At 38.0% G+C, this 18,869-nt stretch overlaps 1 protein-coding gene across 1 annotated transcript in view; it reads left to right on the plus strand.

Annotated features, from left to right (window-relative positions):
* Positions 1-17,573, plus strand: part of SUCLG2 (succinate-CoA ligase GDP-forming subunit beta) — a 110,763-nt gene extending 93,190 nt beyond the window's left edge. Inside the window, exons 10-11 of the mRNA XM_027467515.3 lie at positions 9,904-10,024; positions 15,571-17,573. Coding sequence (XP_027323316.2) covers positions 9,904-10,024; positions 15,571-15,686 — 237 coding nt within the window. The 3' untranslated portion in view covers positions 15,687-17,573. The remainder of the gene's footprint in view (positions 1-9,903; positions 10,025-15,570) is intronic.
* Positions 17,574-18,869: the final 1,296 nt, after the last annotated feature.

Raw genomic sequence — 18,869 nt, forward strand, 5'->3', positions numbered from 1 at the left:
TTCTGGACTTAACTGTTCACTTAGTATTTAAAATTATGATTGATTGTGTTTTGCAGCAGACTAAGATTCTGAAACTGTTTGGGAGTTGTTTGTTGTTTTGTTTTTTTTTCCCCTCTTTGGATTCCTGCACCAAGGAACCACTGTTATGTTGCCAATATCTTACAGTATTGATCGCTGCAGAAAATCTGAATTTAGAAGAAGTCTGTTACAGAAACCAAATGACAGCTGTTGGCTGTGTGATAGATGGGCAGTTTTTATTTGCTGAGCATTTGTTTGTTTTGATCATGCTTTCAGGTGTTAGGGCTGCATGCATTTGAGGCTCATTCAGACTTTTTTTTTTTTTTTTTTTTGCTATTTAATGTGGGAATTTAAGTCCTCAAAAGATTTTCTATTTTTAATTGAAGTTAACAGGTATCTGGATATTTTTGGTAGTTTAGAAAACTGAGACAGGTTCTCCTAGATAGGTTTTCCTTGACCACACTGCAAAACCTCTTGTCAAGGAGAGCAACATTGTTAAATGGGACACCTACAATTTCATGCGTTGAACCTCACTGAAATATAAGTAGACTGATTTACATGGGTCTCCTGTTAATTTTAATGTGTATGACTCCCCATGGCTGCCTTGAACGTCTCAACCTTGATTACTCTAAAGTTAAGTTCTTTTATGCTGGCTTATCTGTGATTATTTTATGCTCACTCCATCTGTTTCTTAATGTAGCTCTATAACTTCTTTCACAGTTCAGATTCGCTGATTATATCACTTTGGGGTTGCGGTTAAGACATTTGACTGTTTTTATTATAAGACGCTTTGATAAATTTGTGAAAAGTGTCTGGTAGATCATTATCGATTAATTATTTCTCTGAAGCTGATTCCTTTTCTGAATACAGAAAACATGGGGAAAAGTTTACCGAAAATAAACATGAGAGGTTAGATTATTATGGGGAATAAAGTAACATCACTGATTTGTACTTATCAAAGAGTCAGGCCATTTTTCCCCCCTTGTTGCATTTTATGATTTTGCAAGTAGCAAGACAATCCAAAAAGGATGTAGAACCACTTTGTCAGCTCCTGAGTCATCCCATTTCATAATAATACAGATCTTAGCTTAGCATCCTATTTGCAAGGATGTTATTACTGGCCATTAATTTTTAAACTGTCACTTTTTTTTTTTTTAGTTTAAATTACTTTATCTGAACCTTGCAAACAATAAGGTTCATCATCCATCTTTCAGCAGCACTGTTCTCAGCCTCTCTGCCAGAGAGGCCAGTTTTCCAAAGAGACTTTTCTGGGACAAATTTTTTCAGCAACCTTTAGGTGGTAGCAAGTCCTGATAGTTGGCTACTGTTGGTGCTAACTGTGGGGGTTGGAGGTGATGAGAAGTAGTCTGCCAAACTTTCCCTTTTGGCTGGGAGGCTGTTCAGCAAGGTAGGAGGAAATTGTCCCTAATTCTGCTTACGCTGTCTTCTATCTGGGGCTTGGTATGTCCCAGGGAACTTGTTCTTTTCCCTCTGAGTGCCAGTTGCGTAATGAGAAAGCTTGATGAAGCAAGAGGAGGGTGTACGTAAGCTATTCTGAAATTTGTTCTCCATGTGGACAAAGTGATACACCTGAATTTCAGTTCCCATTTTCTGATTGGAGCCCTATCCACATAAGGATAGGAAAGAACAAGGAATTCAATAGTATTAAAATGAAAAAAAAATGTAATCAAAATCACCTATTCTGATCGCCTGTCCAATGCCACATACTTCAACAATATTACATGGTAACTGCGGAGATGAGGCAGTACTGTAATCAGGGAAGCTGATGAAGGAGAAATGACTCAAGTATTAACTGTTTCGTGATTTAATTCAGACAGGGGTTGCATAGGTATAATAAAGAAATGATGGGTGTCTGTTTCTTAATGGAAGAGTGTAACTGCATTGACTAAGACTTGGATCTGTCTTGATCCAGCCTTCTGTCTCCAATGGCAGCCAAAAACAGGTTCCCAGAGAAGAGTGTAAGAAAAGGACAAGCCTGTGAGGGTACTTCTGATGTGTTCCCCCTGCTTTCTAGTAATCTTTGATATCCTTGTGTTTACCAGCCTCTGGCTTTTCTTCCACAAATCTATAACTATATTCTGGATCCATGTAAGCTTTTGATATACACAATAACCCGTGGCAGTCAGTTCCACACAGTAACCATATGCTGTATTTAAAAATGACAGTAATAAGTGCCCCTTTATTTTTTCCCCCATCTCTGGCATTACAGGAACTGAGGGCTGGGCAATGAAATTACCTGGAGGCAGGCACTAAGTGATTGCACCCTGTTTCTTTTCCTCTTGCTCCTCACAGTCTTTCCTATATACCTTCCTTCAGCTTTCCTTTTTCTAAGATGGAAAGCCCTAGTTTGTTTGTTCTGTATACAAAGCTTGTTTAGTATCTGTTACCCTTCTTTGTACCCTTCTTAGTTTTATTATTGCTGTTTTGATTTTACTTATGTGTTAATAGTTAGCTGATTTTTATGTGGTAGTAATTCAGAACCTAATGAGCACAGTAATTCAGGTTTTTGATGACTACCATGTTACCATAAAAGAACGGTTTCTAATTATTTGGAGATTTCAGATGTGTATATGCAGTTCAGTACCCATGACAAGGCATTTTTATACTTTAATTAAGCTTCTGGAATTACAGAATTCCTTTCTAAAAGTTCGTATTGTCTCACTAAGAAAAACAGTGTGACCTAGATAGCAGTTTCTGTAGCATTTAATTTTCTTCTGCATGGGGAATAGATGTCAGAGATGTTTCTCAGGTGACAAACTAGGAAGATCCCAAGTCTCCCTAGAGCAGAAGAGATGCTGTTCTTCATCTGTTTTCTCCCTTGAGATGGATACGATTGCTTAGTGTTTTGATACTCCAGGTAAATACAGTATTTCTGTCTTGAAGGGTATTTTTAAAGAGGGGGAATAAAGATGGTTTCGATGGGTATTGGTTTCAGGAAATAAATCCCTTGCTGTAATGATTTGAAAAGTAGTATTTAGGCCTGTCCCTTACCTAAAAGAAGATGTAGAGCTGAACACCCAATGATGGAAAAAGTAAATAGCAGGGGTGGAGAGAAGTCTTATGGTGTGAGTGTTTTGACACGTGGAGTCCCTCTTAAAATCCAGCTCCTGAATTTCTGTTCCTTCTTCAAACAGAAGATGAGATCTTCACGTAAAGTGAGTTCCTAAGTTTCCATAAACAAAGAAACCCTAGGACTACTTTAAAGATTATAATTTTTCTTCTATTAAAACAGTTTTAGAAAAAGTTTTAAAATGACTTGTTGAAGTGTTGTACTTTGTTTAGAAATTATACTGGTATTCCTCAAACTTCATTCACATATTAATGAAAGTCAAATCAATTGCCAACCAGCTAGAGAGAAGGTACACTTAAGGTCTTCCCAAATTTATCATGTGTGCATTTTTAACTGGCCTTCGAATTAAAAGTAAATACTTGAACTAACCATCAAATCAACAGGTCTATTTAGTCAAGTGGGGTTTTTTAGGGGTATTCGTGATTATATCATTTAACTGTATCAGCTTGGGTAACTTGCCAAGTTTCTGTACCACTAAAATGCACTGAACAGTGTAATTTGCACTTAAAATAATTCATCTGACAGTACCTATCGTAGGGTTTGAGTATTGGATGAGTTCCATTTGTATCCATCCATGTTCTCCAGGTATGCTCTTTCCAGGAATATTCCTTTTTTTTTTTTTTTTTTTTTCCCAGAAGGTTGATTATTGTTTATCAGAAATGTAATTTGAACTTAAGACATTAAGGACTACTATAAAGGTAGCACATAGTATAGTTTCTCTGAGAATCTAAATCTTAAGTGCAGAGGCAAAATTCAGTAAATAATGGATCAATCTGAATAAACCTTTTACAGTCATTCTACTGTATAAACCCATTTTAGGTAAGTGGATTTGGAGGGTATGTATAACCTATTATATGGTGCAGTCAAATAACATGAATTCCCAAAGTATTTAATGACCAGTGCTTACCAAATATACCTGTGAGATCGGTGGCATGTGCGTGCCTTGTTTTTGCTTCCATGAAATCCCCCAAATCAGACCTAAACATGCAGCTATGCTGGATTCTGGGTGCACAAACAGAAATTTAAATGAAATCTGAAATACTGCACCCTCATCCTATGCAGAAGAACTGATCGTGTGTGTTGTTTTGCTCTTGCAATATGCAGTCGTGTAAGTAGTCCTCATCCCTTCATCTTATTTTGATCTGCGTTCTGATCGGCTTATCCAGGGACTTGATCTCCTTGAAGCTCGTATATTTAAATGATAGTCGGAACAAATTTAATTTATGCTCTTTTATTCCTTGTACCCATGATCTCATAGAAAACTTATCCCCTTATATTGGCACCAAAAATTCAATTGTTTTAGGAACTGACAGGTGCATTCCATCCCCAAAACAGTGCTAAAAGCTGTTGTTTTGATGCTCAAGTACAGTTTAGAATAGTACTTCATGGCCTCAACATTTTTCTTTCCCTCTCTTCCTTACTCTTGTAAGGACTGAGGTGTCCCTGGTGGTCCATCCTGAGCTGTCTTTGGTGTCAGAGCCCTCCCCTGCTTACCTGAATGCTTTTCTCACCCCGTCAAGGGGCCACAAACATGATATGATTTATTGGCAGAATATCATTGCTGAATGATTTTCAAACCAGCAAAATCCAATGCAATTGTGTCCTGTTCTAGATCCTGAATTTGCAATAAACAACAAAATCTCAAGACCGTAGGCTATTTTGGTGCATCAGAAGCTGAGAATGAAAAATTTTGATTTTTCAGAAATGTGGTGTTTGGGATTTTTACTGTGTCACCAAAGGAGTTGCATTGCTAAAAGGGCTTTCCCCCAGTGCTGTACTGGTGTGCAGGCCAGAGGCTGCCATCTCACCAGCTGTGCAAGAAGAGGGCATAACATACAACAACTGGGGGTAGCAGAAACCAGGCATTCACTCTCAGAGAGACTTAGGTTCCTCAGGACCTCTCAAATAGAAGCCAAAAAATAGCATTGGAGAAAATACTTAATGTGCTTTTCCTACCTGTCAGCCAGCCTTCCATTCCTACTGAAAGAACATCTGAATTTTGTTTCGGGGATTCATCAGAGTTCCTGTCCTGCAGTGATATTATGGCACATTACTAATAAATTTTAAACCCTGGCCCATTTTAAAATAGTCAAAAACATTCAAAATTGCATGGTATTAATATTTTTTGACTGCAAGCATTCTTGCATTGCTTCTAGATGACTCATCCTTCTTAATTTTATCACCTCCAGACTTTGAAAGTTCCATCCCAAAGATGCAAAATATTATTTTGCTTCTCGTTTTATAAAGTAAAATAAGATGGTTTGACTTTAAGCAGAAAAAAAATAACCCTGCTCTTCTCTCAAGGGGGATTTTGATATTCCCTTTCCACATTGAGTTGCACTGTCCTCTAGTGGAGATTTTAAGCAATTGTTTCTGTATTTGTGGCTCTTTCTCCCACTCCAATACAGTAGATTTAATCTTTATTTGCAAATGAACCATAAATGTTGCCTTATATAAAAAAACAGTGGATTACAGTAAGATTTAAAAACTGGATAAGAAAAAGTTATATTTGACCTGCAGTCCAATTTATAGTAATACAGGGACATTTAAAAATGTTTGTCTGACTTATCAGTTGGAGCAGAAGGGTGGAGTAAGGACGCAAATTTACGGCATCTGGTTTTTGTTGTGTGGTATTGAAAGTTGCAGGTAATCTGCTTCTCTCACATTGACACAAATGCAGTAAGGTGTGAATAAATGAATAATAAAGGCCAGTGGAAAAATAAGAAGGATTAAATGCACCTTATTAGATTGAAAATGAAGAACTACATGTCCCACTTCATCCATGGCTTTGTTTTATTTCTCTCACTATTGCCTGAGAGTATGCTGCAGGCGTGCTTTTCTTTTTTGTTTTCTGGCAACTTCATGGATTAGTTTGGTTAAAAAAAATAAATTTATTTTTTGAGGATATAAAATTAGACCCTGCTCACTAGAAGGACTGGGAGATATGATGCATGTTTTAACCTCAGAGAGCACTAGGAGCCTCCAGGCAAGAGCACGTTAGCCAACTGTAGCATGCGAAGCAACTGCTTCAATGTAGATGTGACCCGTGCCATCCAGGAGAAGAGATCTTGACAAATGTAGGCTGTTTCATATGTCTGGGTACGTTTTTAGCTGATGAAAGAGTTATGATGATGGGAGTGGTCAGAGCCTGAATTTAGTTAGCTTGAGATGTAAAGGTGTTTTTTCAGATTTCAGTCAAAGCAAACTGTAAGCAAGCGATTTCCTGGTGTAGCTTTTAATTTGCTGCAGATGTGATTTTACTGACAGTTGCTGAATAGCTTCTTTTCAACTAAAATAAATGGATTGAGCTTCAGAGCAACAATTTACAGCAGGGTCAGATTGTATTGGTGATTTTATAATAATATTTATAGTTCCTGGTATTCATGTATCCCTGTGTGCGTATAAGGGAAAAAGATGCATACCAAGTCACTAAGACTTGTGTCTGACACTGCTAATAGGTGGAAAACTGTTGCAAACCTTTCATGCTGTCATCGGTTTAGATGATGATTTGTGTTTTTTTGGGGAGACATTCTCATAAAAAGTACACTAACAGAAATTTGGTTTTAGGGGATTTGAATATTAGAATAATTACATTTTTGAGCTATTTCTGTTGGACACCATGAAGTATTTTGTTTTATGGTAAAATACATTTTAAAAACCAACAACTTACGTTCCAATATACATTTTCAGTAATATTCAGAAGAGACCTGAGCTGTACAGTCATGGTCTTGGTGATTTGGGGGGTTGGACAGCTGAGGTTTTGCCCACACATTTTTTGCATGCCTATTCTGATCCTGAAAAGTAACAGCTGAGGAAAAGATTTCACAACTGACATGAGCCTGTGTTAACAGGGAAGGTTATTCCCACTCCATCCCAGGCCCTAACAGCAGTCAAGGGCTCTCCCTCGCCTCAGGGCGGGTGTTGTGTGTCTGTGGGCTTGGTGGGCATCCATCACGGATGCTACTCCGAGCACAGGGGAGGTGCGAGGCCGCCCTCTTTGGTGGCTGCCCATGCTTAGACTGTCTTAAAGCAATTATCAGATCTCGGGTTAGTTTGCAGTTGTGTTGGGATTGGTGTTTTATGTGAGATTCAGAGTTTGACCAGGTATGAAACTTCTGCCATCACTCAGCGCTGCAGTGCGTTGCTCTCTGAAGTCTGTTCTTGTTGTTTTGTGGCGGTAACAGAGGTGGAAAATGAAAGAGCAAGCACAACTTGTAAGTGTCAAGGTTTTGGCCTCTCTATGTTTGCATATAGATGTGTGGTGTTAGTGCAGAAGGATGTTGAGCAGACTGGAGTGCAGAGCTGCAGACAGCGAGACGGCCTGCATATAGATTTCTAAATGGGCTTTAGGAAAGGTGGAGTGCTTTATAGGTGCTGCCTGGAGTCATCCTGAAGTGTACAGTGACCTGATGTCATTGTGCGTTTTGTTAAGGCCTAAGAACATTTTAGAATAATAATAATAAAATACAGTAAATGCAGTTTTCAAGTGCAGGCAGGTATGTGAAGCTGTTCTGCTGCACCTGCAATACCCTTAATTGCTTGCAACTGGCAGCCTCGTGGATTATGTCAGTGATCCACAACAAGTCTAACAGCAATCTCTTAGCACAATTACTTCAATTAATACAGAAATACATTTATTTGGGGTACTTTTTTATTCTTGTTGGTGCCAGGTAGAATTGCAGGCTTTGTCAAACCTTGCTAAGGCTTACTTCAACAAAGAATAAGTTGCTGCAAATTCAAATTGTTATTAATAACGCAATAATGATTTTATATAGAAACAGATCTGCGTAAAGTTCCCATCACTCTCGTTTTCCAGCCCTGGTGCTTGGACTGGGCAGACTGCGGGTTGTTACCACCACTGATGGTGATGTCTTAATGCTATTGTGGGTTCCCTTATTTCTCCAGAGGAGTCCATAATCAATTGCGAGTACTTTTGAGGGTGATTTCACATCTGTCAGTTGTTTTGGTGGATGGAAAGAGCCCAACCTGTGGATATACTTGAATTTCCTTAATAATGTTGCTGAAATAAAGTAATTTTATAAGGTATATAGTACTGGGTAGAAATAGTAATTAGAGAAATACTACCAAGTAACCTGTCCTATACTCAACTGTTTGCCCTCTTAATGTAAATTCATGTTCCATATGCATTAGATACCGAGAATGCCAATGCGTAAGAATTCTGATACACAATGGGAGGTTTATTTTTCTTACAGACTTGAATGACACAGAGATCGTGCATTCTCTGTGCACATGAAATACTGAAAACCTTTTCATCCATCTGCTGGGTCTGAATGTTAAAGTTCTTTCAACTAGAAATGCAAGATCCAGTCAGGCTGCAGAAGCATATATAAACAATGTTCATGAATTTCCGAGGAGTTAAGGTGAATCTCAGCATCATTTGAGCTGATCTGTTGGCTTATTTGGAAGATTACAATAAAACCCAAGATTGAATTCTGTACCTGATTCAGTTTCTTATTGATTGAATCCTTTTAGACTCCTCTCTAATTTAACAGTGTATTTTTATTAAAGCCAAGCATACAAACATCAATTATCCAAGCTGCATCTAATTTCCTTCAACATTTTTTTCCTTTTGCTGCCAATGGATTAGAGGACCTGATTAGAATTCAGCTTGAAAGCTGAAAAGCAGATCCTTAAATGAGAATGTCTGCATTAGGAATTAAAATATCTGTACTGAGCATAAAATCCTCCTCCTTATCTCTAATAATGTAAACACCCTTGGTTAAGTTGATCTGTCACATGCCTGGTGCAGTGTCCCTGAATTAGGAGCGTGTATTAGAAAGGGCAAAGCAGTGTCTGGGCTTGTCCTGCTGCTGGAGAGCATCACTAGCCCATTTTAACATCAAAGCACTTTGCAAAGATATCTCCCTACCGTAAGGGTTAATAGCATGAGGGTTTGAACCGCTCTATTTTCCCTTTTTGTGTTTTTACCTCCTAACTCTGAGAATGTTTGCATGTGCCCAGGTAGTTGAAGCAAGGCAGAGAAGGGGCCTTGTAAGGTTTCACCATTGGTAGCTTCTTCCTAGGTAAGGATTCAATAACAACACAAAGGTGTTTACCTGCTGTTATTGCTAGATTTTACTGTCACTGTATTTGATTTCACAGAAATCAAGAGATCCTTTCGAGCTGAGGACCCAGTCTTGTATCCTGTGAAGTATAATTTAGTTGTGAATTGGATGCAGGAATTCGAGTTTCGATAAACTGATGAATAACAGTTTTTCGAGGTTGTTATCAATTAATCTGTATTAATGAATGCTCTTCATTAGATGCCTCTCCTTATTAATTAGAGTTAATTAATTTTACTCCTCTTTATCGAGTCAAGGCAACTATATTACTGTTTCCTTTGCAGTGCTTATGATAAAGCAAGCATCCAAAGTGTACGTGAACACTTCATTGGGTGTGCACACACATCCAGAAAGTGTTTTCTGAGCTCCAGCCTCTGAAGATTCAATACATGAAAAGAAAAAAAAAAATCTAAAATGTGGATTGTTTAATCTGTTTTTATTTTTACTAAAAAGTAGAAATTCCGCTTTTATGTGTAAAGTTTTTATGACATAAATTGCCATTCCAATTTCGACCAAGGCAGTTAATCACTGCTGCATGTTACAGAAGCAGTGCACTCAGAATCAAGTTCTCCAAGCTCTAGATGTGAAGCTCCGAGCAGTCTGTAAATGACGCCCTGTCTAACAGAGGGAAGTTTTTACCCTGCTTTGCATATCTTACCTATGTTTAGTAAAAATATATTAAAAATTTCCCACTCTGTTTCTTCCCTACAGGTTGAAGCAATACTTGTAAACATTTTTGGTGGTATCGTGAACTGTGCCATTATTGCCAATGGTATTACCAAAGCCTGCCGAGAGCTTGAGCTGAAAGTGCCTCTGGTGGTCAGACTGGAAGGTGAGTGCTGGTGGTTCCTGACGAAATCTTCCCTCAGGTGCACTGTAATCCCTTTTGGCTTTTGGTGGTCTCTAAGCTCAAAATAGGCTAGTACGGCACAATACAAATGTGCTCAATTCTTTATCCGTAATGACTTGAAGACAATAAACTCTTTCTCTGCATATTTCTGCATCCCTGGTCCCAGGTGGTATTTGAAGTGATGTAATTTTGCAGTGAAAGCATTACGGTTTAGCTTGTAACATTTGCAATGCAAATAGAAATGATTTTGATGCAAGTTTCTATTCACTGGAAGGTATTTCTTTTTCATGTGATTTTTAGTGAATGCAATTCTATTATTGCTAAACCTGTAGCAACAAAGAGTTTTTCTTAAATTTACTTCAATATAATTAAAAGAAAAAGTTTTGAAATGGTATTTCTGAGAGAACTTACTGTAATGCATTCTTCTGCCCAAGTATCTAATCCAGCTAAAATCCATTAAAAACAGAAGATTTGGTAATGGTGTGGAATAATTTTAGAGGACATCCAGCATTGTTAAATTGGAAACAAAAGAGAAATACAGAGGAGGGGAAGATTGGTCCTTGGTGGTTACTGGCTCCTCTTCCATTCCTTACTACAATGGCAGTGTGCAGAGCATTCTGTCTGTCATTTCTGAAATGTGTCCTGAAGGAGGAAGGCAGATTCTTCTGCCACCAAATGGGTAAAAGGTGTAAAATACCCTGAAACCCTGCACAGGTGGTAAATGGAGGAACTGCATCGTTTTAAGGACTAGAGACACTAAACAATAGTGTTTTTTCAGACTAAAAGAGGTTTGGAAAAAAAAAAAAGGGGGGTTCTGAATACCCCAGACTTTCTCTTATTCAAAAAATAAGGTTTCAAGGCAGGCTCACCATGAGGCCCTTTGTTTAGGGGTTGCTTCTGTGGCCTTTCTTGTGAAGACAGACACATAGCACAGCCTGATGTGCAGCTCAGTCCTGTCAAAGATCCACGGTGCATTTCCCTGCAAGGCTCAAATAACTTTAAGAGGGCATAAAAATATTCTTGGTTTATCATGGGTAGCCTTTTGCTGTAGTAAGCACAGGAAAATTTAAATAAAATGGATTTTAAAAACCAATGGCGAAGATTTTCTTTGGCTGATGAAGCACCGCTGAACACCGTAAGAGACTAACTGCACAGTTCGGTACGGGTGAAGGAGAGACTGATGGATGCTGGCTACCAGCAGGGAAGTTTTACAATATAAAATCTCATTGTTTATCAGCTCTAGGCAATGTTGCTTAGCTTTTTGTCACAGCAAAAAGAAAAAAAAACTTTTCCTGTCTCTTTTAGCTGGTAAAAGTTTATCAAAAGTGCAGAGTAACTGTCTATTAAAGCTGTCATTTTATAAGTGAAGATATTGGAAAAGTCATTAGTTCTCCTTCTAAACCTGATAGCTCAAAGTTTTTTCTAATGCAATTGTTGAAAACAATATAAGAGAAACAGGAGACTCAACTGGCTTTTTTTAAACTGCAATCCTCTGCGTCTGCCTTCGGTCTTTCTCTGGTGCATCTTCCACGATCATACACAAGCAAGGGTGATTTTTTTATTTACTTTTTGGTGACTTCTGGGATTGCAAGAGGCAAAGCAGTCTCTGGGCTGATTTAGCAAAATTGGAGATAATTTTAATTCCTTCTGTTAGTCCTGGTGTTACCTGTTAATTCATTCTAAACGATGACCTCTGATGTTTACAGCCTTCAGATGTTGTACTTAGAAACTGTTAGCTTGTAGCTCCTGCCTTCTCTGCCTCCTTAATCACCCGACCAAGCAATATATCTATTTGGTTCTTTTAATCTTTCCTCAGAAATCAATCCCTCTGGAGATCCTTAATCATCTTCCTTGTTCTTCTTTGAACTTCTACTAGGTTATCCAAATATGTAATGATTTTGAATTAATAATGAGTACTGTGGAAGAAATAAAGACTACCTAAGACTTTTTAAAACATTGCTGATAACATTTTACACTTCAAAAGAAGAAAAAGGGACAGGCACTTATTTGGATTTCCGTTCTTCTAATGGAAGTTTCATGATTGTTCCCATAAATCTAAAAGATTGGTGACCTGCACTTTGCATTCAGGCAAAGAGTCTGTACTGTATTACACATGTCTCAATGTCTAGAGTTTTAATCAGTCAAATCTGCCTTGATTTAGCAGGATTCTGTGGACAAATCTTTGTTCTCAGTTGTATAATAATTACAAGCTGTTTTACCAGTGGATAAAGAAAGGATTACTCTCCACTTTGAAAATGGTAACTTTATAATTACATGTATTTACTTGCCTTATCAGTAAAGAACTCAGCAGCTGAGACGCAGGATTATTATTGTTTGAAAGGCTTATGGACAAATGGAGAAACTGCATATTCTAAATTTTATCTTCTACAGATGTCGAAAATTCACTTCTGCTGTTTCTATGCAGGATTTTTTTTTTCCTTTAAAATGTAATGTATTTCAATTAAGTTTTGCAAGAGCTAACTAGCAGTGCTGAATGGAAGCCAAAGCTTGTTTTGCGTTTACGTTGCTCAGCGTTAGATGAAAATAGGAAAGAATAAAAAAGAATTGTGAGTTAGATGTCCTCCTCCTATGTTGGAAATTTTCTTCTCTCTCTCTCTCTCTGCAAATGAATTCTTTGTTTCTCTGGTTCACAGGACAAGAAGAATTGGGAGGATTTAGAACTACTTAATGTGTTGAAACACAGTTAGAAGCAAACTGTTTTCGATTCAAATGTCTGAATGCAGAATGTTGCCTTATATTTAGAAATGTTGTCATATATTTAGCCATATGATTCATGACCTTCTGGGTTCTTCAGCATCTAATGATTTCGTTTTTTTCAGAACTCTTCCATACACAAGTGAAATTTTGCTTCAGTTTGTGTATCTTGCTCTCATTGGCTTGTCAGCACAAATATAGTTTAGTATGGATGTCTGATTTTATTATCCCAAATTGCTTATCAAGAGTGAAGAATGGGGTATTGCAAGGTCAGACTTTTTTACCCATCCCTTCCAGCATTCTGAATTTAAACATTCATCACACGTGTAAATGAGCTATGGAGTCTCTCCCACTCTAGGATGTAAACATGAAGCAGAGGAAAATATTTAAATAAACCTTGGGAAAAGTTAAGATATGATGGTGAACAGGTGATGCAGCCTGTTCCTAATGGCTGTGACCGTGCAGGTGAATAATGAACATCACCAAAATCCTGTCCAAGTATTATTGGGAGTGGATTTTTTGTTGGTTTTCATTTGACCTATGCAGTCCTCTTGACTCATTTGTTACAGTGTGTGCTGGTAGAATTCACAATTTATAGAAACATGCTTGCATATAAAATTTATTACAAGGGTTTCAAGGATTTTTAGGTAATGAGTTGAATAGATTTGCTTTGCTAGTTACAGCAGAGATTTCAAGGCAAAAGAGGTGTAAATGTGACACATCCAATGTACACAAACAGAGAGGCTTGTTTCAGAACCCAGATTTCCAAAGGAGAACATTTAAAATATAAAGCCTGACAGCATATGCTGATAAAATTACAGCTTTCCTGTTTTTCTTTGGAGTGTCATTGATAGTAATACTTGTCAGAAGGAAAAAAAACAAAACAAAACAAAACAAAAAACTTTTATCAAAATGGCATTCTCCTAATAGGAGACAAGTTAAAAAACATACAACAAAAACAAATAACAACAAGAAAACAAACAATGACAACTGAAGCCCCATTGCCGTCAGTTCTGTGAATTTTCACCATTTCTCCATTTCTGTGCAGGGCAGGTTATTTCCATAGCCTGTGTTTGGATTCTGTTTACAGTTCTCTGACACCATCCAGTGGCAAGAGGTTAATGTCAGAATAGTGGGATTATTTATTTGTTTATTTTAACATCTACTGCAATAAGATAATGCCTTTTGTGGATTCTTAAATGTTTTTGGTATTTTCTGAACATATAATTTTAAAACTCTTACCTCTGCCTTCAGCAGGATCTCATTACAATTTCTATGTGCTCCATATATCTAAAATACTTATCACAATGGGATAAAAAGCTTTTTTTAAAAAATAATAAGATTGCTGCAAACAAAATGTTCAAAAAATGCTTAGTTGTATGCCTGGCCTATAAAACAGTATTTTATTTATTAAATACAGTACATAACCTCAGTCTTTTGACAGCAGTAAGATTTTCTCAGCTTCCGTGTTTTCATTCATCTGCATAAACTCCTTCCTTTTTTAGAGGACTGTTTTCTACTGATTTTGTAATGCACAGTAGGCAACTGATGTGCAGAGCAATCAATGTGGTGCAGAATAGATCCACTGTATTGTTCCCATTAGGACCTGATAGTAAATTAATATTTGCCACTTGGTGAAGAGCAGAAGTTAATTTTAAATATGTGGCTATCACAAACAGCACAATATTTTCTGTATGGGAAAAATTCCAATAAAAAAATGTTCCCTGTCTCCATTTATTGTCCCCATTACTACTGGGACCTACTGCTACAGAGATGCCTTTGGAATTTTTCAGTGCCGATAGTGGGAATCCTGACTTGAGCACACTGTTGATACAGACTTCTGAATTTCTCTATTTCTGCTGTATAATTTCAGACATTATAAAATGTCTGACAAAAAATAAAATAAAATTCACCCTTTAAAAATTCGCCCTTTAAATTGAGCATTCTGGAAGTTGCACAATACAGGGTATGCTTCTTGCTTTGTTAATAATTAAAGGTATAATTAGTGTGTAGTTCCAAATATAATTAAAATTCATTTTGCTAGGTCTAGGAATTATTAAGTAATTAAGCATTTTGACATGGCAAATGAACAAGAAACTTGATGTGCAGGAGTGAGTAGAAGTGATCCTACAGAGGACCAGCTCAGGGTCTTGTACATGGGAGAGGTGATGTGATCCCAAAGTGTGGATTCCCCTTACTCAGTGAGATACCTGATTCAAAATTCTGTCATGTAAGACATATCGGTGAGCATTGGCTTTGCTGGAGAAAGTTCTGGAGAATTCAGGTTCAACAACTAGAGTAAATGTGAAGTCTGACTGAATCCTCTTCGACCGTTCTTTATTCTTCTGCTGTGGATGAATGTGAGTTTTGGACCTCCTATTCCTCTAGGAGTGTTGTTTTCTCTGCCTCTCATCAGCAGCCTTCACTGCTAGGTGTTTGTTGATATGCAGTCCTTTAAACTTGAATAAATGTTAAAATGGAGTCTGCTGTGAAATTCTGAGTGTCTTGAAGGCCTTATACTTAATCCATTATCCACTGCTCTTGCTGGATGTCCCTACCGATGTTGGATTGACCCTCTAACCTTCTCGAAGCCCCTCCTGTAGATGCAAGTACTGTTATCACATTGCATTGTCTGTCAAAATTGTCACTGAAATGCAGGGTTCTTTCCTCTCAGCTCAGTCTAAACCAAGCATTGAATCTGTTGTTGAAATGATGTGCAACTTGAAGCATCAACTCCACTAAATCTAGTGATTTAGTAGAAAATGCTCATGTATTCATTAACGTTACTAATTATAGTCAATGTTCTTTATTAGGAACAAATGTTCATGAAGCCCAGCGCATTCTGAATGAGAGCGGACTCCCCATCACGTCTGCAAATGACCTTGAAGATGCAGCGAAGAAGGCAGTGGCCAGTGTGGCCAAAAAATAACTCCTTGAAGATATTCTTATGGAAAGTGTTCATATTTTATGAGATGTCATTCCTGCCATTTCAGAGAGGATTAGTGGACTTTTCCTAAGCAGTCATCAGCGTTTGGGGGACTTTGACACATGGCAAACTCAGGCTATAGGCTGGCAAATTAGGCTTCGGAAATTTTGCAGCTACTTTCTTGAAAAGTATGTCTTTATCTTGTTTGGGTAATTTTGTTATCAAGAGTTTTATTAAGTAATACTTAGTTTCATAGAGCTGTTTTTCTGCTTTTCTTCTAAAATTACCACTGATAAACTCATGTTAAGATACGATAATTAATAATTGACTTCTATCAACAGGATTATTCTTTAATCAAACACGTAGTTCACCTGTTTCACAATACTATCATTAATTTTTTATATTGTAGAGTCAGCAAACTAATAATGGGTTTATATTTTTATGAATTTTTACAATAATGTAAAAAAAAATTGTGCTTACAATACCTATTTTTATTCAAATGAAAGTTTTTTTTAGAAAGCACACACTTTGCCTTAAGATTATTTTCTTTTGTAGATGTAAAAGTATACCTCATAATAGGACAAGAGATCGAGTAGTTGTTAGGGAAAGGACCTTCCATTCTTATCCTGTACCTATAAACAGGTGAAATGTGATTTATTTTCTATTTTTCAGTAAAGAAATGAAGTATTTCTAGGTGTAACCATGTCATACAGAAAGCTCTAGAAGAATGTGCCTGTCGGGCAGGAAATGGCTGCTAACTTTTCAGAATAACCTCTTTTCATAAGTATGCCACTGCAGGGAGGTTTTAAAGGTAAGAACCTTAACCAGCCTTCTATGGGATCATGGAGTATTCTTCAGTTGATGTAACGTCAAAAAAAAAAACAAACACATTGATTTATTTATTGAGAATAAAATCCAAATTAACTTTTCAAATTTAAAGTATTTTATTTCTAAGACATCAGCAAAAATATGTACAAGAAAAAAGTTTCAGTACTCAGATACTGACTAAGATTTATTTTGGTTATATATGCCTTTGTAACAGTCAAAATTCAAGCTGTTAGTTACATGAATCATTCATTCAGGGAACAGAAGACAATACCAAATGGCTCATGTAACTACAGAAATCAGTACAAATCTCACTCAGCACAGGAAACGCATGAAATTCATCAATAAATTGAGCAGAGTACAAAGGAGTGAATATAGTGATCTGGTCTCGAAGACTTTGTAAATGGGCAGAGAGGTAAAAATTTGTCTAATAAATTCTTAATTGTGATTTTTTGAGCAGCTCCGATCAATACCGTGTTCTACTTAGAAAAATGTAAATAAATTTTTCTTGGCATTCCCATTAAAACTATTACACTCAAAATAAATTATCTGCACTGATCTCTGCCACTTCACACAAGTAATGTAGATAGGTTGCTATCATCAGTTACTATAGGGTGTTTATTTTCTTCTCCATTCCTTTCTCTACGTATTGCTCAAGGCAGAAATGTCTGACCATTAGAATAGCAATAAATATGCCACTAGGTGTGTACTTAATGACTGAATGAAGGAGAAGGGTATCGGTAGCAGTTCTAGCAAAGGTGCGTGGAAGTGCAGTGCTTTGCAGGAAGAAATGTTTACTTCACACAATAAATTAAAAAAAAAAGTCACTCTTTTCTGTATTTTAATACTGGAAATAGAGGCATTCTGTGGAAGAACTGTTGATGCAATATTGTCATACACTGTGGATCTGCTTCTGGCCTCGGAGCCATTCGTTGTGTGCGTATGTCATTATTAGTCTGCAGAGATCAACATTATCTACACCAACTGCTTAGTCCAATAAATGTACAAATGAACCCATTTAATGACTTCATCCTCTCAAGAAAATATAAAATAATTTAATTTGTCCATTGCATTCTGTGTGCTTCCATTCGGCATTTTGTTACAGATGGGTGAAATTAAATGCATAGGAATTTATTTGCAAGTGGGTAATACACTCATACACATGCTTTTTATCTTAAAAAACAAAACAAAAACCTTTCTCCTCCATTTCTTATACACGGGATCATGACAGTACATACAAGATTTACTCCTCTTAAGCCATATGTGGAATAGAACCGTAACGTTTTACTTTTCAGCTGTTAGGTGGGATGTTTCCTTAGCTCTGGGTGTGGGTTTTTGAACCAGCACGTTCATTTAGGCCAAGGCCCTGTATGGATTCTGTAGGCAGCGGCTCCCTTTGTATGCTCAGTGTGCCTTGTGTGGTGCTGTGGACCCATCTGTTGTTACTTCCATGGGATGTTTCTCTGTGTATGGAACTGCCTAAAGTCAGTTTGGGTCTCCCTCGGAAAGGAGATTTGGTTACAATTCCTGTAGTTTTAGCTGTTACGAAGCACAAATAAAAGTGCAGTACCTCCATGGGATGCTTTTGCCTTTGCTCAGGCATGTTGCAGCCTGGCACGAGCGAGGTTTGCTGCCCTCAGCTCGCTGCCCCCTCCAGGGGCCAAGTGCCGGACTCCAGCCATGGCCAAAGGGACGTGCGGGAGCCTGCGGAAAGCCAGCGGCCGTGGAAGCGGTGGGTGAGTCCCAGCTAATCCCCTTCGTGAAAGTGGGATTTAGTCGGCCTTTCCATCTTGAGATTTCAGCCTGTATTCATACAGCTCCATAGGATTGGGCGCTTAGAAGGAAAAGCAAGAGGAAGCTGTTAGTGCTGACATTGTATTATGTCTTTAACGAGAGACCTCTAAGTGCTCGCAGTGAGCCTGTAACAGCTGGGAGCTCTGGAGTAACGTCCTTAAGGTTCATTCACTACCCTGTTTGTCAGGGCTTTCCTTCCCTGCATCCAGAAAAGCACCTGGAATCACACAGGACAACTGGGATCAGATCAGTGTGCCGACACAAAGCAGTCAGGAGAGGAGAGACCAAGTAGGGCCTTCCCTGCACACCAAAAATCTGCTTCCCCCATTGAGGGCACTGCTCTGCCCCTTGCCTTGACCCCTGAGGTGTATCAGGCCTGGGGCCTGTGGGGTTTTCAGACAACCTCTGCTTACTGCGGGAGCATGGCCTGGATGGTTCCCCTGTGCTCAGACACCAGCTACATGCACCAGGCTAGGTGCTGGCACCACCACATCCTGTAAAAGGAGTCGACTTAGCTACAGAAGACCAAAAACCTCGCAGGTTTAGTGCTTCATTACATGAAAAATA

Source organism: Anas platyrhynchos, chromosome 13 (assembly GCF_047663525.1).
Source record: "Anas platyrhynchos isolate ZD024472 breed Pekin duck chromosome 13, IASCAAS_PekinDuck_T2T, whole genome shotgun sequence".
NCBI classification, from domain to species: domain Eukaryota; kingdom Metazoa; phylum Chordata; class Aves; order Anseriformes; family Anatidae; genus Anas; species Anas platyrhynchos.